General features: G+C 43.7%; 1 protein-coding gene and 1 long non-coding RNA gene across 8 annotated transcripts in view; one reads left to right on the forward strand and one right to left on the reverse strand.

The window, feature by feature from the left end:
* Positions 1 to 26965, reverse strand: part of MYO1D (myosin ID) — a 356514-nt gene that overhangs the window by 31962 nt on the left and 297587 nt on the right. Inside the window, exon 22 of one of the 3 annotated variants that reach the window (XM_043536696.1) lies at positions 17746 to 17788. The exons of the other annotated variants lie outside the window; for them this stretch is intronic. Coding sequence (XP_043392631.1) covers positions 17761 to 17788 — 28 coding nt within the window. The 3' untranslated portion in view covers positions 17746 to 17760. Of the gene's footprint in view, positions 1 to 17745; positions 17789 to 26965 lie in introns of those variants that run through there. 3 annotated transcript variants of the gene reach the window in all.
* LOC119564548 lies at positions 912 to 26559 on the forward strand. 5 transcript variants are annotated; one of them, XR_006287649.1, is made up of 4 exons: positions 912 to 1158; positions 6385 to 7035; positions 19821 to 19945; positions 23800 to 26559. It is a non-coding gene; the product is annotated as an uncharacterized LOC119564548 (long non-coding RNA). The 5 variants fall into 5 exon arrangements; XR_005223531.1 differs by having other exon boundaries at positions 6385 to 6498; XR_005223532.1 differs by lacking the exon at positions 19821 to 19945 and adding an exon at positions 23263 to 23383 and having other exon boundaries at positions 6385 to 6498.

Below are 26965 nucleotides of genomic sequence, written 5' to 3' on the forward strand. Positions count from 1 at the left end.
CCCCTCAGTTGGGCGGCTCATTGAAAAAATGCAAGGGATACAAAGTACCATTGTGCATTGTATTTGTCAACTACAAAAAGGCATTCGACTCGGTGGAGAGTAACACTGTACACAATGTGCTCAATGAAATCAGAATTGATCCGAGGTACACTGACCTCCTGAAAGAAATTAATTGCAATTGCTCGACAGAGATAACATTATTCAATGTCCCTGGCATTATTACTGTACGTAGAGGAGTCAGACAAGGCAACACAATCTCACCGAAGCTGTTTGCAGCAGAACTGGAGTCGCTGTTCAAGAAATTGAACTGGGAAGAAGGAATCAGAATTGACGGGGAAGTTAACGCATCTTCTCTTCGTCGACGACTGCATAATACTGGCAAAGGACACAGCAGAACTGGAGAACAAACTGCAGCAACTGCAAACACCTTCACATGATATCGGGTTGGAAGTGAACACATAGAAGACGAAGTGGATCTGGAATGAGCATTGTGCAGAAGGAATCATCACTATAAATGGGAAAGAAATCGAGGAGTGTAGCGGGGCAGTTACCCTGCTCCAGTGGAAAAAGGCTAGGCTGATTGGGGAAGCAGCCACAGCTGGGGCCATGCCTAATCAGGCCACAGCTGGCCCTAAAAAAGGGCTGTGAGCCAGGAGCTGAGTCAGTCTCTCTCCAGCCTTGGAGGGAGAAGGGCCTAGCTGCCTGGGAGCAGGGTAGTGGAAGCAGAGCAGTGCTGGGGAAAGGCAAGAGGAGCTGGGGAGCTCCAGCCTGGCAACTCCCCAGGCTGAGGCCTTGGGTAAGGCCAAAACAGGTACTGGGGCTACAGAGGTGTAGTGTGGGGATAGGCAGAGGCAGCTGGTCCTACCCCCTTGCCAATGATGAGAGGCCTTTACAGACTGCAGTTTGCCCCAGTGAGAGGGGGCTAGGTGATGACTGGCAGTAGCCACTGAGGCAAGGTGGGCATAGAGGGTTGAGGGGTTCCCCTGGGAGGGGAGACCCAGAGTGTGGGGTATTGCTGGGGGCAGAACCCCAAGGAAAGGGACACCGGGTCCGGGAGCGACACGGGGGCCTGAGGCAGGCGAGACACCGGTCAGCAGAGGGTGCTCCGAAACTGGAAAAGAGCTAATTTCCAGATGACCAGCAGGAGGCACCGCACTGGTGAGTTTGCAGTCTGCTACAAGGAGATTGACAAATATATTTACCTGGGTCAGCAGCTGAGCAGAGAGAACTCATTTGAAGGAGAATGCAGTAGGAGGCGAAAGTCAGGGTGGGCAAGTTTCAAGAAAATAAAGACATATCAAAGAATATCAGGGTTGGAAGGGACCTCAGGAAGTCATCTAGTCCAACCCCCTGCTCAAAGCAGGATCAATCCCCAACTAAATCATCCCAGCCAGGGCTTTGTCAAGCCTGACCTTAAAAAATTCAAAGGAAGGAGATTCCACCACCTCCCTAGGTAACGCATTCCAGTGCTTCATCACCCTCCTAGTGAAAAAGTTTTTCCTAATATCCAACCTAAACCTCCCACACTGCAACTTGAAACCATTATTCCTCGTTCTGTCATCTGCTACCACTGAGAACAGTCTAGATCCATCCTCTTTGGAACCCCCTTTCAGGTAGTTGAAAGCAGCTATCAAATCCCCCCTCCTTCTTCTCTTCCGCAGACTAAACAATCCCAGTTCCCTCAGCCTCTCCTCATAAGTCATGTGTTCCAGTCCCCTAATCATTTTTGTTGCCCTCCGCTGGACGTTTTCCAATTTTTCCACATCCTCGTTGTAGTGTGGGGCCCAAAACTGGAAACAGTACTCCAGATGAGACCTCACCAATGTCGAATAGAGGGGAACGATCACGTCCCTCGATCTGCTGGCAATGCCCCTTCTTATACAGCCCAAAATGCCATTGGCCTTCTTGGCAACAAGGGCACGCTGTTGACTCATATCCAGCTTCTCGTCCATTGTAACCCCTCGGTCCTTTTCTGCAGAACTGCTGCCGTGCCATTCGGTCCCTAGTCTGCAGCGGTGCATGGGATTCTTCCGTCCTAAGTGCAGGACTCTGCACTTGTCTTTGTTGAACCTCATCAGATTTCTTTTGGCCCAATCCTCTAATTTGTCTAGGTCCCTCTGTATCCTATCCCTACCCTCCAGCGTATCTACCTCTCCTCCCAGTTTAGTGTCATCTGCAAACTTGCAGAGGGTGCAATCCACACCATCCTCCAGATCATTAATGAAGATATTGAACAAAACCAGCCCCAGGACTGACCCTTGGGACACTCCATTGATATCGACTGCCAACTAGACATGGAGCCATTGATCACTACCCGTTGCGCCCGACAATCTAGCCAGCTTTCTATCCACCTTATAGTCCATTCATCCAGCCCATACTTCTTTAACTTGTTGGCAAGAATACTGTGGGAGACTGTGTCAAAAGCTTTGCTAAAGTCAAGGAATAACACGTCCACTGCTTTCCCCTCATCCACAGAGCCAGTTATCTCATCATAGAAGTTATCATAGTTATCTCATAATCAATCATAGATCTTACACGAAAGACAATGCTGGTATCCAATTCTACAGTAAACTAACTAAATGTTTATTAGCTAAGAAAAGGAAATGAGAGCTATTGAGAGGTTGAAGCAGGTAAAATATATGTAGAGGTGAGTCACAGTTTGTAATCCCAAATAGTGGCAGTGATGCAATAAACTGCCAGATTGTCAAAAGTCTTTTCATGAGTCCCAGATTGTCTCTGTCGAGCTCTGCTTTGCATCTGGTACACTTCCCTCTAAGAGTCCAAACAGTTCAGAGATGCTGGATTTTTCCTTGAATCCACACTTCTTCTGGTTCTAGCTTCTTCTGACAGAAAACAAGCTGACAGTGTCACTACCCATATGGGCTTTTCCTTTGATGATGGAGAGTGAGGAATGCATTTTGGGTCTTTGGCCTCCGATCATCACACACAATGACCACTTGCTTTGAAATTAGCACTTTTCTGTTAAAGTTCTTCATTTGCCTGCAACAAGGCTTCTTTTTCGTTTAATGCTCGTTTGATTAGTTATTTAGTTACAGGGGTATACATAATGTAAATGTTTGCTCCTACATTATAATGGGATGCAGATAAGTGAAAACAACTAGAGCTGTCAAGCGATTAAAAAAATTAATCGCACTGTTAAAAGAATAAAAGAATACCATTTATTTAAATATTTTTGGATGTTTTCTGCATTTTAAAATATATTGATTTCAATTACCACACAGAATACAAAGTGTACAGTGCTCACTTTATATTATTTTTATTACAAATATTTGCACTGTAAAAAAGAAAAGAAATAGTATTTTTCAATTCACCTAATACAAATAATGTAGTGCAATCTCTTTATCATGAAAGCTGAACTTCCAAATGTAGAATTATGTACAAAAAACCCCTGCACTCAAAAATAAAACAATGTAAAACTTTAGCGCCTACAAGTCCCACTCAGTCCTACTTCTTGTTCACTCATGGCTCAGACAAACAAGTTTGTTTACATTTGCAGGAGATAATGCTGCCTGCTTCTTGTTTACAATGTCACCTGACACTGAGAACAGGCGTTCTCATGGCACTGTTGTAGCTGGTGTCGCAAGATATTTACATAGATATTTGCATTTTATCAAATCTGCGGTGAAAGTGTTCTTAAAGCGTACAACATGTACTGGCCGAGATGGCTATAACATGAAATAGATGGTAGAATGCGGGTAAACAGAGCAGGAGACATACAATTCTCCCCCAAAGAGTTCAGTCACAAATTTAATTAACACTTTATTTTTTAACGAGAGTCATCAGCATGGACGCATGTCCTCTAGAATGGCGGCCGAAGCATGAAGGGGCATATGAATGTTTAGCATATCTGGCACGTAAATACCTTCCAACACCGGCTACAAAAGTGCCATGTGAATGCCTGTTCTCACTTTCAGGTGATGGTGTAAATAAGCAAGCAGCAGTATCTCCCATAAATGTAAACAAACTTGTTTGTCTTAGTGATTGGCTGAACGAGTAGTAGGACCGAGTGCACTTTAGAGCCTACAAGTTTTACATTGTTTTGTTTTGAGTGCAGTTTTGTATTTTTGTACATAATTCTACATTTGTAAGTTGCACTTTGTGATGATAAAGAGATTGCACTACAGTACTTGTATGAAGTGAATTGAAAAATTCTATTTCTTTTATTTTTTTTAGAGTGCAAATATTTGTAATAAAAATAATATAAAGTGAGCCCTGTACGCTTTGTATTCTGTGTTGTAACTGATCTCAATATATTTGAAAATGTAGAAAAACATCCAGAAATTTTTAACACATTTCAGTTGGTATTCTATTGTTTTACAGTGTGATTAAAACTGCAATTAATCGCAATGTTTTCAATTGCAATTAATCTTTTTGAGTTAATCGCGTGAGTTAACTGCGATTAATTGACAGCCCTAAAAACAACACAAGTATGAAGTTTAAACACCAAATGCACTCTTATACATTTAACAATCACTTTGATCTATACTAATACACAAGTGAATTGGCCCGAGGTACTGGCATGAGCTGGGGCCTGGTCTGCCAGCATCACAAGGATGCTGACTCTATGCAGTGTTTTGAGAAAGTGTGCCTGGAAGAGCAAGTAGTAGCCTTGCAGTTATCATTTGATGAGTGCAATCTCTCCACCCAGCAAATTATTGCTCCTTTCAAGGAGTGAGCAGTAATGGGAGGAATTGTACCTGAGACTCAGTGCCTCTACTTTATACACCTTTACCCCATTAATGACCTGGTCTGCACGCAACTTATGCCCTTCTACTTATCTAAAATGTTTGAATTCAGATAGGATGATGACAATACCACTTCCGTACAGAACAGGCAGGTTATAGTAACCTTGGAAATGAAGGCCTGTCAAAGAATTACTATGTTTGATGAAATAGGTGCAACTGAGGTTCCATAGCCAGCAGGCCAAACTCCAAAATCCCCCTGATCGTGGAGGTGACAAGTAGGCAAGATACTTTTAGTAACAAGGGTGTAGAGCAGGGGTGGGCAAACTTTTTGGCTGAGGGCCACATCAGAGTATGAAAATTGTATGGCGGGCCATGAATGCTCATGAAATTGGGGTTGGTTGCAGGATGCGGTGAAGACTCTGGCTGGGGGTGCGGGCTCTGGAGTGGGGCCAGAAATTAGGAGTTCAGGGTGTGGAAGGGGGCTTCGGCAGGGGGTTGGGAGTCATGAGGGTGCTGGGGTGGGCTGGGGATGAGGGGTTTGGGGTGTAGGAGGGTGCTCTGGGCTGGGATCGAGGTGTTTGGAGGGCGGGAGGGGGATCAGGGCAGGGGGTGGGGTGCAGTAGGAGGTCAGGGGTGCAGGCTTCGGGCAGCGCTTACCTCAAGCAGCTCTCGGAAGCAGCGGCATGTCCCCCCTCCAGCTCCTATGCGGCGGCACGGCCAGGTGGCCCTGCACGCGCTGCCACCCCCGCAGCTCCCATTGGCCCTGGTTATCGGCTAATGGGAGCTGCAGGGGCAGCGCTTGGGGCAGAGTCAGCGTGCGGAGCTCCCTCGCTGTCCCTACGCATAGGAGCCGGAGGGGGGACATGCCGCTGCTTCCAGAAGCCATGCAGAGCGGGGCAGGCCCCAGACCCCACTCCCCGGCAGTAGCTCGAGGGCCGGATTAAAACGTCTGATGGGCTGGATGCAGCCATAGTTTGCTCACCCCTGGTGTAGAGAAATACTGACTGGTTATGCTAGAAAGGCAGTTTTATAAGGGCTTGCAGCACACAGCTCACAATCGTGACAAGAATCTGCATATTACTGGAGGACTGGTGAGAATGATGGTCCTCAAGAATCTTTTATGTGACGGTAATGAGTCTCGTGGATTTCTTACAGTGCAGACAGACTTGTCTTTCCCAACTGTGACTTTGAGCTGAATGGTCAGGCCCTCTGTTCCTTCTCAGCTGGCACTTTTGGCAGCACTGGATTTTTGATTCAGACTGGTCCCTGTTGCACTATAGGGTGGTTGTATTTTGGCACTGGAAGATGTTCTCCAGTTACGTTTCAATCAGGTCTGAGAACTAAAACCTAGGGGTCAATGAAAGAGTGACCAGAATCACCATAGTTTCTTCCTTTGCAATATTCTTTAACTCTCAGTGGTTGAAAGGGTGGGAATGGGGTTAGGATTCATATAGAAGGTTTGGAGAGTACTACTGAGGTAAACTATCCACAGCCTTCACTTGTAGTACCTTTTGATTTTCCCTTGGGACCTGGATGCAAATATGTTCATCAAATCAACCTGACCTGTGCTGTTCTAAAGGATGGGTTTAGTCTAGGCTGCATTCCCTTGGGTCTAAGTGCATCTTGATGAGCTGGGTAATCTTGACTTTCTTCTCCTTTAACATGTGGAATCCTGAAGAACAGAATGAGATCTTCTAACCCAGGGACATGATCAAGGCTGCTGCCCTGAGCAGTGAGGAAGGTTTTCTACCTTCTTAGCAGAACTGACCTGTGAAGAGGACCTAATGAGAAGGTAATCCAGATAAGGATAGACCTATACAGACATGTATCCCTTTTACATGAAGGGAGGAAGGACTACAATCTTTGTGAATACCTGTGTGATTCATAGATGTTAAGGACAGAAGGGACCATTATGATCATCTAGGCTGACAGTCTGCATAATACAAGTCACAGAATTTCACCACGTGTTCAAACATGTAACTTCTGGTTGAGCTAGAGTATCTGTTAGAAAGGTATCAAATGCTGATTTAAGGACCTCAAGTGACAGAGGATCCATCACATTCTGAGAAAAGTTGTTCCGATGGTTAATTATTAGTGCCAGCCTGATGATTCTGACTGGAAGGAAGAAAGGACTTTACTCCATTGTCTGTGGCATCAGTGATTGCTTTGTCTGAATCACTTCACTCCAAGTTCCCTGCTGCTTGGTCCTAGTCAAGTGGAGGCTGACTACCCAGCATGAGGAGGGAGCCAGAGATGCTAGAGACAAATAACTTGAACCAACTGGCTTCAGGAGCAGCTGGCACCTTTTATAACAGCTGAGGCAGTGAAGGTAAACAGTTTGGGGGTGGGGGAGAATCTGCAACCTTTAACTGTCTCAGTATGGATCTTGCCAACAAACCAGCTGAGAGCAGAGTTCCCCTGAAGCCTGCTCAATTGCCTTATCCCATACCCTGCCAGTGCACTGGCTGAGCACCTCACCTGTGCCCTGGGAGTTTGCCGTGTGTGTGTGAGAGGGAGAGTGAGAATATTTCTTCTTGCTTCCCCTGGCTGTCTGCTGGCCATTTCTGAGAGCAAAGGGCTACCTTCAAACCTTCCTCAGGAAGCCAAAAAACAATTTGAGTTTTGCAATTCTGAGGAGAAAAATGGCAAAGCCAATAAAGGAATTTAGTTAAGTCTTTACAAATCCCATGAAAGTTTTGATCCAAAGGGAGAACAGGAGACTGCTGCCTGTGAAGTCGTTGAGACAGACAATTCTGGAGAGCTCTTCCGCAGGTGGGCCTAAAACCAGGCTCACAGCAAAGATCTGGTCTGTCCCTGTTGCTTTGGAGACAAGGCACAACCACTGGAAAGAATGACTTGGAGAAAGTGCATCTTTTGTCAATGTAAACCCCCTCCTCACTAGAATTAACAACATCCATTTCGATTGGGTTTCATTCCACAGATGCTACTGCCATACAACAATGTCCTAAATATACCAGGCCACTTTGATCAGCTGCAATGGTCAGACACTTCCCAGCATATGGAGATTTGCAGCTTCTGACAAAGTGGTACTTTTTATTTCCAGTTGCTTTATTTTTAAACATGCACAGATCTGCCACAACACCTGCTGTTCCCTTTCTGACTGTAGAACAACAGGTGGGTGGTAGGGTTCAATGAGCAACTATCCGTTGCTTACACTATTTCATTTCCGTTTGTGCACATTCCCTCACCCCCACAAACCATGTGTCAAGGCGTTCAATCATACTAACACATACTTCTATTTTTTCTGAGAGTGGTGGAGGGAAGGAAGGGCAGAAGGAAATGGGAAAACGAGAAATTAATATTAAGTTTTGACATTTGCTGAAAAACAGCAACAGTGAGAAATCATGGAGCCCATCTACCATCAGCTGTTTCTTGCATTCACTCATCTTTTGCTAGAAAGTTTCTTATATTATTGAAGCCTCCTTCATTCTATGGCTGGGGACTGCCTGTTCTGTTTTCTAAAGCAAGAACTTCCCCTTAGAAAGTCTCTCCCCATTTCAGTTCACATTACTAGAAGGTGCCATTTAATTACCTGAATACTTTGCATTTAGAACAACAGTGCAAAGAGACTGGTTTCCATGGCATGTTTCTTCCGGCATTTTAATCCACTGACATTTATTAGGCACCTCAGTTCTTCTTTGGGTTACACAGATTGTTTTCAGTTCCATATTTTGACGTTCAGCCTTAGTGTTCATTATATTAAATGCACAAAGCTAGAGGAGGTCCAACGTTGTGCCTGACAGTTCCAACTCTCAGATCAGGAAATGGAAAGAGTCAAGGTTATTGTGGCAACGCTAAATGTCCCACACTGAAAAACCTAGGTATTTAATAGCATAATAAACAGAGAATGATCTGTAAGTGTTACATTTAACAAGGGAGGAAGAAAAAAAACCAAGATACAGGCACATGCTATGTGGCTGAGTTAATGCTGCTAGAGCAACCTTATGTTACGCATCTCATACACACCTGCGTGTCGCATTTTCTTTATGTATTTTTCTTTTAATTATGGATGTATACCACAAAACGTAAAAAATGAGCAATGTGGAACAGATATCATCACAGCACCTTAACTGTTGAACTTTTGTGGTCTGACCTGACTGTTTACATTTCATCTTATTGCATTAACCCTAGTTTTTCACATTTAAGTCTTTCCCCCTTTTAAAGAAAAGAAAATATGGAGCTACTTACCTTGGGTAACTTATAAGATCCTCTGGCTCTACCAGTAGACACTGTAAGTTTATTGAGTCCACAAATGGACACTTAGCCAACTGCACATATTCATGCAGGGCATTGTTAAATGTGCCCCTACGTACCTAATGAAAAATAAGCTACTGTGGACGCAGTATGTGCATTTAAACAAAAACTCGGTTGTAACCAAGCAAGCATCAGTCATGAACTACTGACATGCAAAGTTTTAGAACTCGAGCTGGTATTGCTCTAGCCTGATGCAAATATATATATATATATTTTCCCTCTATCTTAAAAGAGGTCTTCAGGCCGAAACGAAGCATAGAAAATTCAGTCTAAAGTTGAATGTTTCATAAAAGTCCCAAGAAATACTGATGTAAAAATTTGTTGACAGAGCAGAATTAGTGGAAGAAAGATCAATACAGTGTTTCAGACAACCATATTAGGAAGCTTTTTCTTTCAAACAATCTGTACGCAGCACAGGTGCAGTTCTTGCTGAAATGCTTAGCTGAAAATCCAAGGACGGGGATCTCAGTTATGCAAACAGAGTGCTAAGGGAGCAGGGGAAATAAAATAGCCAAGTAGTCCAGAAAGAAGAATTTAGCACAGGCTCAGGCAATGGGACATGTTCACTGCTGGTTGAAAACACCCTCAGTGAAGAGCAAGAACAGCTTCTTGACACAGGTATCTTCAAAAGGCATGTTCATTTATTAGGCCTAATTAGTCCAGCACTATCTGTATCATGCTTTATTGTAACGGCATGCAACATGTTCTAACTTGTAACTCAAAGAGTTTCAAAGAAGAGTTATGATGAAGTAAGGTGCACAACTTCCTTTGTGACAAGCACGCTACCTACTCTCAGTTACAGCATGTTGCTAGCTTTACTCACTAGTCAAATCAAGCATGCTAAGCTAATCTGAAGGCAAAAAGGTTATGTAGTTAAAACACAAATGTATTACCAACATGGAGTGAGCGCACACAAATCATTCACTTGAGGTTAGAATAAGGATGAAAGTAAAGGCCATGCAAAGAGCCAAAAGAGGATAACTAAGGATAATACAATAACAGTATATGGATTAAAAAAAAAAAAGGAGTACTTGTGGCACCTTAGAGACTAATAAATTTATAAATGCATCTGATGAAGTGAGCTGTAACTCATGAAAGCTTATGCTCAAATAAATTGGTTAGTCTCTAAGGTGCCACAAGTCCTCCTTTTCTTTTTGAGGATACAGACTAACACGGCTGCTACTCTGAAACCTGAGTATATGGATAGTACAAACATGCACATCCTCATTCACAGTACTGAACCCACATTCCCCTGCCCTGCCATTAGGACAACAAAACTGGGCTTAGGAACATGGAGAAATGTATTCACTGAGCTAATGTGAGGAGGCCAGTGAAATCATCTTCTATCTCAGCATGAACATATTACGAAGAACTAGACAGTTATGCAAGGGGATAATGTAGGAGTTTGAAATCACACAGAATAAAATACATAGCACTAAAGTAAAAATTACAATTAGTCACTCCCAGTTTTTCTGTAATTACTGCACACCTAAGGTGAGTTAGTTTATTTACTTATTTTCAGAAAGGTATTATCTTTTGCTTACATCTCAATAACCGTCTTACAAGACGCACTACAAATAACCTATATGACTGTCATACACGAAGATAAACACATTTGTGCACCCTACTGCAGTTCCTCAGAAGAGCCACAGTCAGTAAGGATATTGTTTCTAATTTTTTTATTAAGATGATAGGAGGGGAAGGTTCAGTGCAGAAAATACAGGTGTTCCACAACCGCTTATATATTTATGGCTGTCCCTGAGACTCACCCATAAAATTTTAAAAGAAAAAAAACCTCTGGATTTTAAATCATGGTTATGTTAGGAAAGCAACAACTGAAGCGACTTTATAGCGGTCCTCAGAGATAACCTTTTTTTTTTTGAGTGTTACTTGCTAATTTCTATGCAATCTGGAGATCCTGTCATCTCTCACTGCAGCTGCATGTGCTGAGGGGGAGTTTTTGGAGCACTGAGTAATTTCCATGTTAACAGTTTCTCTTTCATGCAATGTACTGAAGCTCATATTCTAAAAATAAGAAAATAACTGTGCTCCCAACCCACATTAAAACAGACTAGAAACATATACAGCCCTCACCACCCTTCCGACTGAGCTGCAGTAAATCTGTATCAATGTTTGGAGCCTGGAGACAGGGTGGTGGTTACCCTATCCCTTCACTTCCGCTGAAGCCCTCACCCAAACACGGTCTGATTTCTAAATGGCTCCTTCTGCTCTCACTGCTACCTCAGGGGGCGGGGGGGAGCTGCAGCAGCAGCAGCTCACCCACTTTCATGTTTTCCTTTGGAATTCAGTAATGAACTCATTATATTACCCACTTGGGGTGACAGGAAGTCATTCAGATGCTGATGCTGTTGCCATGGAAACCATTCCTCTGCTCAGGAGATCCTTTCTGCCTCAGGAGTGCAATGGTTCCATAATTACTGTCATCCCAAATAATATGTAGAGAAGCTGCAGCTCCATGCATGTACCATCCAGAGGCTGGCATACAAAGGAACTCCATTTTTGCTTTCAAATGGACAAACCCTTGTTGTGTCAGTATTTTTAGCTAATACTTTCACTCCAACCCATCCCCCTCCTAATCCTTTTATACTGGCTATTTTCCAGAAGGTTTCCTAGAAAGTCTGAAACAAAAGATGCTCCTTGGATGTATAACAAGGATGCTCTCAAAGGATTAACGTTCCTTCTGCCCTCTGTTTTTAAAAGGCACTGTTCAGGTGCTCCCAAAGGATGCTCAGCTTCTAGTGGCTTTGACCAAAACCTAATTCTTATCCTACTGTCTATCTTGAAAAGTAAACGATTTGCTGTCTGAGGCAATAACTCGAATCTGACCTACTAGAGTGCTGAATGTGACATTTGGAAGATGTGTTCCCTTCCTGAGGTTTCACTAGCACTAATTAACTTGTGCCATATGCATAGACCTCCAGCCCAAAATGGATAAAAGTGGGGATTTAAACAATTACATGTTAAGATTATTAAAATTTAAACTAAAATTTTGGTTCAAATTCTGAAGGCTTAAACTCACTTAGTGTATGGTAATTGAATAGTGTATGGTAATTCCTGGTGCAAGTGCTAGGGGAGCCAACTAGGGGGGGCGCTTTTCTTGACCTGCTGCTCACAAACCAGGTAGAATTAGTGGGGGAAGCAAAAGTGGATGGGAATCTGGGAGGCAGTGACCATGAGTTGGTTGAGTTCAGGATCCTGACGCAGGGAAGGAAGGTAAGCAGCAGGATACGGACCCTGGACTTCAGGAAAGCAGACTTCGACTCCCTCAGGGAACAGATGGCCAGGATCCCCTGGGGGACTAACATGAAGGGGAAGGGAGTCCAGGAGAGCTGGCTGTATTTCAAGGAATCCCTGTTGAGGTTACAGGGACAAACCATCCCGATGAGTCGAAAGAATAGTAAATATGGCAGGCGACCAGCTTGGCTTAATGGTGAAATCCTAGCGGATCTTAAACATAAAAAAGAAGCTTACAAGAAGTGGAAGGTTGGACATATGACCAGGGAAGAGTATAAAAATATTGCTCGGGCATGTAGGAAAGATATCAGGAGGGCCAAATCGCACCTGGAGCTGCAGCTAGCAAGAGATGTCAAGAGTAACAAGAAGGGTTTCTTCAGGTATGTTGGCAACAAGAAGAAAGCCAAGGAAAGTGTGGGCCCCTTACTGAATGAGGGAGGCAACCTAGTGACAGAGGATGTGGAAAAAGCTAATGTACTCAATGCTTTTTTTGCCTCTGTTTTCACTAACAAGGTCAGCTCCCAGACTGCTGCGCTGGGCATCACAAAATGGGGAAGAGATGGCCAGCCCTCTGTAGAGATAGAGGTGGTTAGGGACTATTTAGAAAAGCTGGACGTGCACAAGTCCATGGGGCCGGACGAATTGCATCCGAGAGTGCTGAAGGAATTGGCGGCTGTGATTGCAGAGCCCTTGGCCATTATCTTTGAAAACTCGTGGCGAACGGGGGAAGTCCCGGATGACTGGAAAAAGGCTAATGTAGTGCCCATCTTTAAAAAAGGGAAGAAGGAGGATCCTGGGAACTACAGGCCAGTCAGCCTCACCTCAGTCCCTGGAAAAATCATGGAGCAGGTCCTCAAAGAATCAATCCTGAAGCACTTAGAGGAGAGGAAAGTGATCAGGAACAGTCAGCATGGATTCACCAAGGGAAGGTCATGCCTGACTAATCTAATCGCCTTTTATGATGAGATTACTGGTTCTGTGGATGAAGGGAAAGCAGTGGATGTATTGTTTCTTGACTTTAGCAAAGCTTTTGACACGGTCTCCCACAGCATTCTTGTCAGCAAGTTAAGGAAGTATGGGCTGGATGAATGCACTATAAGGTGGGTAGAAAGCTGGCTAGATTGTCGGGCTCAACGGGTAGTGATCAATGGCTCCATGTCTAGTTGGCAGCCGGTGTCAAGTGGAGTGCCCCAGGGGTCGGTCCTGGGGCCGGTTTTGTTCAATATCTTCATAAATGATCTGGAGGATGGTGTGGATTGCACTCTCAGCAAATTTGCGGATGATACTAAACTGGGAGGAGTGGTAGATACGCTGGAGGGGAGGGATACGATACAGAAGGACCTAGACAAATTGGAGGATTGGGCCAAAAGAAATCTGATGAGGTTCAATAAGGATAAGTGCAGGGTCCTGCACTTAGGACGGAAGAACCCAATGCACCGCTACAGACTAGGGACCGAATGGCTAGGCAGCAGTTCTGCGGAAAAGGACCTAGGGGTGACAGTGGACGAGAAGCTGGATATGAGTCAGCAGTGTGCCCTTGTTGCCAAGAAGGCCAATGGCATTTTGGGATGTATAAGTAGGGGCATAGCGAGCAGATCGAGGGACGTGATCGTTCCCCTCTATTCGACACTGGTGAGGCCTCATCTGGAGTACTGTGTCCAGTTTTGGGCCCCACACTACAAGAAGGATGTGGATAAATTGGAAAGAGTCCAGCGAAGGGCAACAAAAATGATTAGGGGTCTAGAGCACATGACTTATGAGGAGAGGCTGAGGGAGCTGGGATTGTTTAGTCTGCAGAAGAGAAGAATGAGGGGGGATTTGATAGCTGCTTTCAACTACCTGAAAGGGGGTTCCAAAGAGGATGGCTCTAGACTGTTCTCAATGGTAGCAGATGACAGAACGAGGAGTAATGGTCTCAAGTTGCAATGGGGGAGGTTTAGATTGGATATTAGGAAAAACTTTTTCACTAAGAGGGTGGTGAAACACTGGAATGCGTTACCTAGGGAGGTGGTAGAATCTCCTTCCTTACAGGTTTTTAAGGTCAGGCTTGACAAAGCCCTGGCTGGGATGATTTAACTGGGACTTGGTCCTGCTTTGAGCAGGGGGTTGGACTAGATGACCTTCTGGGGTCCCTTCCAACCCTGATATTCTATGATTCTATGATTCTATGATTCTATGAAATAGAGTCCATTTAATTCACTGATGAATGGGGTGGAATGTATCAAAGACATCTGTCAGTATCAATATAGCTGCTGGTAGAGATGCAATGTTTACATATAGAGGATAAATTCTACAATGTTTAGATTAAAAATTGCACTGAGTTAATTTGATACTGGGTAGTTTCATAATCTGATGTCTATCGACCACATAGTGCTAGTGCTAATCTAATGCTACAAATACAATCCTACAGTCCAAAATACGGACGCAGTCATTTCCTACTGAAGAAGAGTAAATCCTGCATGCCAGTTCTGACCATTAGTTTTAACTGGCTGCATTGGAATGCATATAAAGAGGTAACCAGTGTAATGCTGGCATGCTGCGATACAGATCAGATCTAGTTATGAATGCTAACAACATTCAAGTGAATGCCAGGATTGTAGCTGGAGATGTCTGGATCAATCATGGGGTTATGGGTATAATACAGGAATAGTGTAAACTGGTCCCAGGTACAGCAGGTAAATCAAAACTGTCATGAGAAGGAAGTGAAACATTTGCATGAGCTCAACATTTTAGGGTTTAACTAGTAAGGGCATGAAACTGCACCGAGCCGCCCTCCCCCCCCCCTTCTTCTGTACCAATGAAACCTACTCTGCTGGATCATTTCTATTCATGTCCAAAGCCATTTTGGCTAAGTCATGAGAGAAGTGTCCTTTCTTCACAAGGGTCATTTCTGACACATGCCATTACAGAATGCACACTGTGACACAGCTCTCTCAATACGTTTACTGCCACTAAAAGAATCAGGAGGTTAACACAAAGATGCCATGGATACAGAATTTTAACTTATTTCCTGCACTACTGTCAGCCAGTAACTCCTGCCTCTGCAAAGCCTCCAAGGTTCAAATGACAAGGTGCGTAGCAAAGCTAAAGGTTGGGGATGTGGAAATTGTCGGTAGCCTGAAAGGCATACAGGCAATTTGTCAGAGATTTCTATTTAGTGGTACATTTGTAAAATCTGATGGTAACAATTTTAAAATATTTGCTGATAATACCCTTTCCTATACCGAGTGCCTGGATTGAAAGGAAAGCCTCTCAGACACACTGCAGCATGGCTCACATCGACTGACACTGTCTCAGCAGAACCAGTGCTGGCACTGTTTAGGGCACTCCTTCCCCAAGCACATATAGGACCAAATTTATAGAGAAGAACGGCTCACAATGCATGCAACAGTACTACAAAGCACCAGGCCAGGCAAGCCTCTTTTGCTGCCACTAGCTATTATCCTGGGATTCATCTAGTTTACCCTGATATACTTGCCTCTCATACTCCCTCCCTGCTCGCAGAAGATACTCTTAAGAAACTGTAGGTTTCAGGTGGTGTTAAAATCGGCGGATTCATTCTAAATTCAACCCGCACCCTATACCCGATGGTATTCCAGAAATAGCTCACTGTTTACTATTCAAAATGCCCATGACATCTTCCATACTTCAAGGTGCAACAGCAGCTGAATGGCAAGAGTTGAGAGAAGTTAGTGCTTTTATTCTCAGTTTCTGTAAATTGTATACCACAGAGACTCTCACACCATTTGACTGAATCAGCTATTCAAGATGACAAAGGCACCTCCTGGGTGCTCCAGTTCAGAACCCTGCTCACCGGCATGAAACCTACAGCTGTCAATTACAATTACTTCTGATTTAATTGTCCTTCACATGAGTTCTCCCGAGCCACTGCTCCTCTTTGACAGATTTTACGTCACTAAACTCTCTTCTATACTGCTGAAAGTACCCAAAGGTTTCAGGATGTTACAATCTCTCAGGATCTAGACATGAAGCTTCCCTTATGAACCACTGATTCTGTTTTCTCCGGACAATGATTTTCTACTAATCTGGAAGGAAAGTTTCTTTTCCTCCATCTTCTACTCTGTTTTCTCATACAGTGTTGTCATGCTAAACACCACATTATTACAAGTAAATTACTGAATACAGTTGGTAAATTGATCATATCTAGTGTGTGTATCTTTACTGTATCCAACTGCCTTGTTCACAAGGGTGGGAGAGAGAGAAAAGGAAGGACTGGGAAATTGGTAGGAAACAGAAAAGGAGTACTAGTGGCACCTTAGAGACTAACCAAGGAAATAGACAAATCCAAAAAATAATTTAAAGGCGATATTATGCTCACTGGTTTAAGACATTAACCTATTTCCTTTGAACACTGAGATGCTACATCAATCATTAGATCACAGACAAGTCTCACACGCAGCCTCTAAACGGATGCCACAAGAGATAAAGTCCTGGAAAAGTTCACCTCTGATGGAAAGCTCAGTCACGGGCGAGTTGGTCATTTGTGTGTCAGTCTCCCCAACCTCCAGTGGCTAATCAAAGCAAAATTCATATCAAACCCTTTCTTTCATGGTTTCATTCCCTGTCCTTCATATTCATTCACTCTTCTTGCAGATAACAACCCTACAAATTTAACTCATAGAAATCAAAGTTATAATCTTTCTCATCCGATTACTTGCAATACCAGATGAAAATACAATTACAGCTCATTCCTAATTATTTCCAACAAACATAAGTGAATCTGACTGCTCATAAAAATTAAAACCAGATATTACTAGCTAAAGCAAGGTACCCCATCAGCAAAGCAGTCAGTCCTATACTGCACCAAGCCTGTGTATCAATCCTGGAAAGAATGGGGGGGGGGGGAGGGGGAGCTCTTCTAATTGTAGCTGTGCAGTGTGAAAAGGCACCAATAGGAAACAAAGCTGACAACAAAACTCATTTTAGTGTATGACCTAAATCCTATCTGAACCCAGGAGCCCTTACCACCTTCTAGGACTCTACTTTAGATTTCTTCTTATAGAAAGAAATAGAAGTGACCTATCAGTAGAATTCATCCCCTTGTCTGGGCAAAACAAGGTCGCTCCATTAGAGGAGGGATCAGATATTAAAGCTAATACTATACTGTAACTTAGCCAGAGAAAAGGAAGTGGAAAGTGATCTTTAAGTTGAGCACAGGCACAGTCAGTAACTATATTAGCTCTCTGGCACCAGGTGAAGTGGAAGTTTAACATTCATACATTTTGCATTAGTGCACTGCAGGTTACCAACCTCTGATGTCAAACGGCTAACATGTCAATGAGGCTCTGGGAGCAAGAGGAATGTAGGGAGAATGCGAGCAGAATGACAAGCCTTTTGACCTTTCCACTTGGTTTTCAAGGAAAGCTCTTTTATTTCCTTCTTTTGAAATCATTACATGAGTGCTTCTCCACTGCAGGATAAACATTAAGTCAGCACTTGATACTGTATTGTCATCACATGCCCTCACCTGTGGTTTGAAAATAGCCAACAAACCTCTTCACAGTCAGCTGTACGGCTGAAAGTGATACCACCTGCTGACATGAAAGAGAAGAAAGATGCTTGCTTAAGCTGATACAGGGTTAGCAATCAACCTCTTTCCCATTTACAGCAAGAATGCCCAGGAAGCTGGGGAAAGAAGGCAGCTGCACAATGGTGCCACGCGGGGATGCCGCTTTCACCCTCTTCATTTTTATGCTCCCACTAGTTCCTCCCTCACTATCCTTTTTGTTTAAAGAGGTATCTATTCCCCTCTTAAATACACTCACTGCACATTGCTTAGGGTAAAAAATCAACATAATCTGGGACTTTCTGCCTTATTCATATTGTGGGATAGTCCAGCTGAGTAATTACCTTGAAAAAGAGTCTGTCACAAAGAACCAATGGGGAGGCAGGAAGAAGGCATTATTAATGGTTGAGACTTATCGTCAAAGTAACTTATTTTTATTCTATAAATTACCTAGAAATTGTTGAATCAAGTGTATAATATGATAAAGTCTTTAAACAAAATATGGGGAGAATGTATAACCACACCCCAAACTTTGTTCAGTTACAGTTACAGATTCTCAAGTGCAATTCCTAACAAAGCAATCACTAAAAATCACAGACATGACCGGTTAGGTAAAAATCCATCTGCACTGAAGCCTTGCCTACACACAAATTTATACCAATTTAATTAAACCCTTTTAGCTAAACCAGTGCAAATACCCAAGTGGCCAGATCTACACTATAAACTTTTGCTGCCATAGGTATTTTAATCAGGGGTGAGATGAGGTACGATTTGTGACTGATTAAGTTGAGCTGGCAAAAGACCCTAATATAGTGGCAGCTGTATTAGTAAGATTGCATCTACAGTAGAAGTGTTTTGCTAGAATAATATACCAGTGTATCTGAGCATAGACCTGTCCTGAGTGTGATTTATTTCAGATGAATTTTACCCTGTTACTGATCAATTTAACTAAACTGAAATAAGCCACTCTTACACTGAAATAAGTGAGTGCACCACAGGTGTTTGAACAGGTTTAACTAAATAGTTTTAAAATCACACCTGTAGTTAAGCTAGTGCAACTCTCCACGTAGACAAACATTTACACTATCTAGGTACTTGGCATGGCCGTCATCACCACAATGCGTGACTACTCAGCTCCACAAACTTCTCTTCATTTCCACTACCATCAACAAAGCATATGCCCAATTCCTCAAAACCGGTCAAAAGCAAAACCTTAGCTCCAACCTCAGTAAGGGTTAGCTACTTTATCAAACACACTTCTAAAATGGAAGTATTTCTACAAAAAAAATATTCTGAGGTCAGAGTTAAGGTTGTGCATTGTGTGATTTTGAATAATTGGATGTGTGCATATGGTGAACTTCAGCAGGTCAATAGAAGGCTGGGTGAATGGGTGAGGAAAAACAAAGCATTAGAGTATATGGGCAGGGAGGTTGGCAAGGGGCTGGATGGAGGTTGGAAGCAAGGTTGGGTAGTGAGGCTGAGTAGCTGAGGTTTGTACCAGGGACTGTCTGGAGAAGGGCTGGAGCAGGCATTGTATAAGGGAAAAGGAGAGCAAAGAATCTGTGTTCTGTCAGCCTCAGTGGCTAAAAATAAAAGTTTTGGCTAAGAAACCCAATAACTTAAGTATACTTGATTTTTTAACCTGCTCAATTACACTATGTTGGCATTTGATAAAGGCTGAACCACAGAGTGAAATCTAGAGTTTGTCACTTTTGATACTGAGATACCATAGGGACATGAAAAATATCAGAAGCTTTGAGAAAATTTAAAAAGGAACAATTTAAAATTGTTTAGAATTCTGCACATATGACTAAGGTGACTAACAGTTACCTAGAAAATTCGTGTGGCCTCTGAAACAGCTCATCTTTGAGAAGGGTGTGCAGATGAGGTGGTTACTCACTTTGTGCAGTAACTAAGGTTCTTCGAGATGAGTGTCCCTGTGGGTGCTCCACTGCAGATGTTGGTGTGCCCCTGCACCTTTGCTCGGAGAATTTTACCATTGGTGGTTGAAGTATCGTGTGCACGACCCAGACTCCTCAGTTCCTTCTCTATTGCAGAGCCTGAACCAAACTCCAAAGTAGAGAGGAGAGACACTCATCTTGAAGAACCTCAGTTACTGCACAAGATGAGTAACCTTCTCTTCTTTTTCAAGAGAGATGTCCCTGTGGGTGCTCCACTCCAGGTGACTGTAAAGCAGTGCCCTTTAGGGTGGTAGGGGCTTTGGAGTTGATAAGATAACTGTGGATAGTATCGCTCAGCTAAGCCGGGTATCCGCTTTAGGGCCTTGCATAATAGCATAATGTCTCGTAAAGGTGTGTTTGGAGGCCCAGGTGGCAGCCTTGCATATGTCTATCAAGGGAACATTGTTTAGGAATGCTGTAGACGTTGATATAGATCTGGTTGAGTGCACCCCGATTGTTGATGGGGGCTGGGTGCCTTTTAATTGGTAGCATAGGCCAATACACCCAGATATCCATTTAGAGAGTCTCTGAGTGGACATGGATGTACCCCTGGATCGTTCTACTATGGATACAAAGAGTTTTGGAGAAGTCTGAAATGGCTTGGTTCTGTTCAGGTAGAAAGCCAGTGCTCTTCTAACATCCAGGGTGTGCATCATAGCTTCAAACAAGTCCGCATGTGGGTTAGGAAAGAAAGGCGGAAGCTGCATCAGTTCATTAATGTGAAATGATGAATGTACCTTGGGTAGAAATTTTGGATGGGTACATAGCATAACTTTATCCTTTAAAAAGATCAAATTCGGTGGGTCTGCCATAAGCACCCCTACTTCTCCCACATGTCTGCATGATGTCATAGCTACTAGAAATGACACCTTCGTGGACAGGTGCAATAAGGAGCAGGTTGCTAGAGGTTTGAAAGTTTTCTGAGCAAGGGTCGTTAGCACCAGATTCAAGTCCCAAGATACAGTGGGTGGTCTGATGTCTGAGTATAGAGCTTGTATGCCCTTGAGGAATCATTTGGTGATTGGGTGGGCAAAGATTGTAGTGTTGTTAATCTTTCCGTGAAAAGTGGTGATGGCTTCCAGGTGTACTTTCAGTAAACTGATGGAAAGACCCGATTGTTTTAGTTCTAAGAGGTAGTCTAGGGAGAGGTGTAGATGTTGCATCAGTTTGTTTGGCGGTGCACCATGTTGTAAATCTCCACTTATAGAAAGAGGTGCTACGAGTACAGGGGGTCCCTGGTATATGCCTCCCACTTACCCATTGTTTCGCATATCTGTTGCTCATCAATAGGGGAATGTGTTCCGATTCACGTTGGTCCCGATCCTCATATCCGTCCTTTGCAACTTACAGTACAATACTGCAAACATTCCAAGCTGCCGACCCCCGCTCCTTGGCTGGAGCGGAGCAAGCCCCCGCACCCCGATGCCTAGCAGGAGCATCAGGTGGAGTGGGGCAAGCCCCAAGTGCTGGGTGGGGCACATATTTTTACGGGGGCCTCCATTTTTCTGGGAGCCCATGGCCAGAGTGTCTATACTCCCCTTCTGCCTTCTCCCCCGCTGCCGCAAGGCTGGTTGGAGGTGGGGAGAGGTGGCCAGATCACTTGCACCCCTCTGCCCCCCACCACAGCCCGCCCACCCAGGGCCCTCCCCTCCTGCCTACATCACTGCTATACCAGCAGGTCCCTGGCATCCGTCATTTTGGTATCTGTCGCCCTTTTCAAGAACACAACCCTGACAAAAACTGGGGACCTGCTATGGAATAACATCCTTTGGACCTGGTCTGAACAGTTTAGTTCATCATGAAAGAGAAGCCATGCCTTGAGATGTAGCATCTGCAAGTTGGGGTGTTGTAACTGTCCCTCCCATTGTATCAGTAGATTTGAATGGAGAGCAAGTGTGATTGGGGGGTGTGCTGACATGTAGGGATACACCAGTTGTCTCAGCCATGTGGGGGCTATTAGGATGACTCTGGCTTTGTTTCAGAGTAGCAGCCATGTTAGTCTGTATTCGCAAAAAGAAAAGGAGTACTTGTGGCACCTTAGAGACTAACAAATTTATTTGAGCATAAGCTTTTGTGAGCTACAGCTCACTTCATTGGATGCATTCAGTGGAAAATACAGTGGGGAGATTTATATACACAGAGAACATGAAACAATGGGTGTTATCATACACACTGTAAGGAGAGTGATCACTTAAGATAAACTAATACCAGCAGGAGAGCGGGGGAGGAGGGAGAAAACCTTTTGTAGTGATAATCAAGGTGGGCCATTACCAGCAGTTGACAAGAACGTCTGAGGAACAGTGGGGGTGGAGGGGAATAAACATGGGGAAATAGTTTTACTTTGTGTAATGACCCATCCACTCCCAGTCTCTATTCAAGCCTAAGTTAATTGTATCCAGTTTGCAAATTAATTCCAATTCAGCAGTCTCTCGTTGGAGTCTGTTTCTGAAGTCTTTTTGTTGTAATATTGAGACTTTTAGGTCTGTAATGGAGTGACCAGAGAGATTGAAGTGTTCTCCGACTGGTTTATGAATGTTATAATTCTTGACATCTGTGTCCATTTATTCTTTTATGTAGAGACTGTCCGGTTTGACCAATGTACATGTCAGAGGGGCATTGCTGGCACATGATGGCATATATCACATTGGTAGATGTGCAGGTGAACGAGCCTCTGATAGTGTGGCTGATGTTATTAGGCCCTATGATGGTGTCCCCTGAATAGATATGTGGACACAGTTGGCAAGGGGCTTTGTTGCAAGGATAGGTTCCTGGGTTAGTGGTTCTGTTGTGTGGTGTGTGGTTGTTGCTGGGTAGCAATGGTATCAATGGGAACGCATATAGGAGGTCCATGATCCAGCTGATTAGGAACGCGTCTCCCATGGATTGCTTCCCCAGACCTGCCCTGGAGCAAAATTTTTCACACTTTGTGTTGCGGGCAGTGGCAAATAGGTCGATGTGTGGGTGACCCCATAGTCGGAATACATGTTGCAGTATTGGATTGCTCAAATCCCATTCATGGTCACGTGGAAATCATCTGCTGAGTTTGTCTGTTGTTGTGCTCTGGGATCCAGCTAGGTAAGAAGCTAAGATATGGATGTTGTGTCTAATTAACAGAGATTCCAAGTTTGATGGTCTCAGTGCAGAGCGAATGTGATCTGGCTCCCCCTTGCCTGTTTATACGGAACATGAAGGCGATGTTGTTGGTCATGACCCTTATGTGTTGATTTTTTATGAACGGCAGGAAGTGGAAGCAGGCATTGCGGATGGCGTGGAGTTCTAGAAGGTTTATATTAGGGTTGTCTTGGCTGTGGACCATAGAATCATAGAAGATTAAGGTTGGAAGAGACCTCAGGAGGTCATCTAGTCCAATCCCCTGCTCAGAGCAGGACCAACCCCAACTAAATCATCCCAGCCAGGGCTTTGTCAAGCCTGACCTTAAAAACCTCAAAGGAAGGAGATTCCACCACCTCCCTAAGTAACCAATTCCAGTGCTTCACCACCCTCCTAGTGAAATAGTTTTTCCTAATATCCAACCTAGACCTCCCCCACTGCAACTTGAGACCATTGCACCTGAGAGCACAATGAGAGCAATTTAATTGGAGGCTGTTTTTTGCTGGTCTACTCTCTTTGGGATGAGGAGGACGACCATTTCGTGGCAGGTCTGTTGGATATTGGGGACCTCAGTGGTGAGGGAACTGGTGACCCGTACCGGGAAGGGGGTTCTTGTCCTGGATCAGAGGCTGGTCTCAAGGACTTCTCCATTAAAATGAGCTTAAGCCTCAGGTCCCTGTCCCTTTGTGCCCTAGCTTTCAATTTGCTGCAATGGGCACTTTTCTGGGGAACATGGGATTCATCAAGACAGCAGACACATTGAGTGTGTCCGTCAGACACCGGCATTGCCTCTCTGCATGTAGTGCACTGCTTAAAGCCTGGTGTACCCAGCATTATCACTGAACTCAACTACGGAGTAAATAAGAATTTTTATTTTTTAACAGGAACTAAGCTAAAAAATGAAACCTAACTACTAGAAAGACTACTAAAGCTAACTATGTAACTTATTTGAATAAAACTACAGGTTTTTACAGGACTGCAGAGCTCCATCTCAGACCAGAGACAGTTGGGAAGGAACTGAGGAGTCCGGGTCGCACACGCGATACTTCAACCGCCAACGGTGCGTGAGGTACTGCGTGTGCACGGCCCGTACGGGCACTGCTGTCAAAGTGAGCGAAGGCGCAGGGGCGCACCACTACCTGGAGTGGAGCACCCACAGGGACACTCATCTCAAAGAAGAATTTCATGTTTAAAGTATTAACCCTGCTTTAAATGGAAATCTCAATGCAACCTTAACTCCGGAGCCACTAGAGCTCCTCCATAACACAGACACTTTATGTTCAATGACTTACATATAGAGAAACCTAAAGGAAAGAAATTACCTTTTCCTCTAAACATTACCGTTCAGATAGATTTCCTATTAGACATTTATTCTCAAGAATTTATTTGAACTTTGTAGTAAAAATTCTCTCTAAGCTAAAATTTGATTAAGTTCCTAAACCCAGACTAAACCGATTAATTTACTGCTATCATTTTAATTATATGGCCAGGATGGGGGACCCAAGAAACAAGCCAATATGTCAGGGAAAGACTTCCCCTGAACAGAAACATCAATTAGAAACTTGTTTCAGAGGCAGACAGATTTTATATAGATCTCCTCTTTAGGAAGCCATCCAAAAAAAATCTAGGTCAGCATTTGGCCACTCCGCTGCCCTAGTTTCACACCCTGTACTTAGCTGTGATTACTAATATGCTACAAAGTAAGTATATTACTATTAGCTACAACATACATGTGAGATTCTAAACTGACACATGAAGCTATATTAGCACAGACTCAAACAGTCCTATATGATACACAGGTGCATTTAAGTCGGCCAGCGTCCCAGGGAATTAGATTTTACAAATAGTCAGTGATCTGAAACTGTCCTATGTGCTGCATCTGCTGTACCTTGAGGGACTTAGGTGTGTGCATTAGAATGTAAATTTCCTGATGTCTGTGGGACCAATTAACACCCATAATATTAAAGGAATGTTTGGCAGTCTTGCTATTTTCCTCTTAAATATAATTATGAATAAAAAAATCTACTCTAGCTTGCAACAGATGATTTAGTGGATAGAACACTAAACTGGGGCTCAGAAGACCGGGGTTCAATTCCTGATTCAGCCACAGACTTCCCTACACCTCACAATGTTGTGAGGCTCATGGCTTGTCTACACTTGAAATGCTGTTGCATCTGCACCAGTGTAGACACTACCTACACCAATGGAAGGGGTATTTAGGTTCTTATACCAAACCTGTTGCCATGGCATCTGAGCACCCGGTAAAGTATTGTTCCCATTTCACAGACTGAGAAATGGTGGCAGGGAGAGAGAAAGCCAGTGAACAGTAGCACGTTACTCTACATAGGCTCACTAGCACAGCTGCCATGCTGCTACATGGCAGAGTTGTGCTCTTAATTACTGTACATTTCCTGTCCTCTCACAAGACCTTAAATAGACTGCCAGGATTCCCAGCCAATGTTGTGACACTGAGCAGGAGAGTGCTAGCCACAAAATCACAGCTTTGGGACAAGGTTTCATTTTAAAACTCTTTTTTATATTAAGTTAGTCCAATAAAAGATATCCCCTCACCCACCTTGAGCTAGCACAATCTAACACCTTCAAAAGCTCTAGTCACACAAGGCAAACTGGACGTCAGCATGTGCTAAGTTGGATGAATTAAAGCATAAGGGGAAGCCTTGTCTTGACTTTTAGAGTGTGTTAGATCAAGCTAGCTAATGTGACCTAACAGCCACCCAATGCCACCGGTGCACATCTCTGTTCTTTCAAAATATGCCAGGTGATCTTTAATTTCTGCAGATCCTATAAGCCCTCTGATTTTAGAAGATCTCATCTGAATGACCTACACATGCAGTACACTGCACGGAGTTCCAAAGCATGTAGGGTTGAATTAATCTTACTGGGACGTGAATCTATGGTTCCAGGGAGTCTTGGTGTTTCACAACTGATGACTATCATGCACACTCTCACCCTAAAATTGGCACAAGACTAGCACGGCAAAATGGAACATTTCTGCGGCTCTCGGTGAGACAGATTGGTGACTAAATCTTTTGCTGACTGTGATTTTTTCCTTTTCCAGTTGTTAGTGAGAGGAAGTAACATTGCTGAGGCTCAGTGTCAGTAAAGCTCAGTTCCTGTTATCAGGGCTGATTACTGCAGCGTCAAACTCACATGTAACTGGAAAGTTTGCACCAATTTAGGGTGGCTGAGTTCATCTACGCCTCCTAAACTGATATTAAAGGTCTTTTCCTTCCTTTATGGGAGGAGTCAGGTCAACTCTTCCAATATGGTCTATGCAAAGAAATTCTGGGAAAACACTTGAAAGAACATATCCCCACAGCTTCTCTCTATAACAAAAACAAAGCACAAGGAGGGGCTGGGTGGCTCAGGGAACTGATCTAAGTTAATTGCCTGCAACTGGAGGGTTCAAAACTGGTTCAACTCGATGATGACTGTTGTCGTTACAGGTGATGGCTTTTTGAGGCTATTGCGAAATGAGTAGGTGGTGTCAGTCTGATTCCCAGGGTCAGGTATCCACAGCTCAAGACATCATAACTAGCATCTTACTGGTCACCTCAGGAAAAGTTCCAAGATTGAGATTAATAAGAACATAAGAATGGCCATACTGGGTCAAACCAAAGGTCTATCCAGCCCAGTATCCTGTCTGCTGACAGTGGCCAATGCCAGGTGCCCCAGAGGGAGTGAACCTAACAGGTAATGATCCAGTGATCTCTCTCCTGCCATCCATCTCCACCCTCTGACAAACAGAGGCTAGGGACACCATTCCTTACCCATCCTGGCTAATAGCCATGAATGGACTTAACCTCCATGACTTTATCCAGTTCTCTTTTAAACCCTGTTATAGTCGTAGCCTTCACAACCTCCTCAGGCAAGGAGTTCCACTGGCTGACTGTGCGCTGAGTGAAGAAGAACTTCCTTTTATTTGTTTTAAACCTGCTGCCCATTAATTTCATTTGGTGGCCCCTTGTTCTTATATTATGGGAACAAGTAAAATAACTTTTCCTTATTCACTTTCTCCATACCACGCATGATTTTATAGACCTCTATCATATCCCCCCTTAGTCTCCTCTTTTCCAAGCTGAAAAGTCCTAGCCTCTTTAATCTCTCCT

This window comes from Chelonia mydas, chromosome 27 (assembly GCF_015237465.2).
Source record: "Chelonia mydas isolate rCheMyd1 chromosome 27, rCheMyd1.pri.v2, whole genome shotgun sequence".
Lineage (NCBI taxonomy): Eukaryota > Metazoa > Chordata > Testudines > Cheloniidae > Chelonia > Chelonia mydas.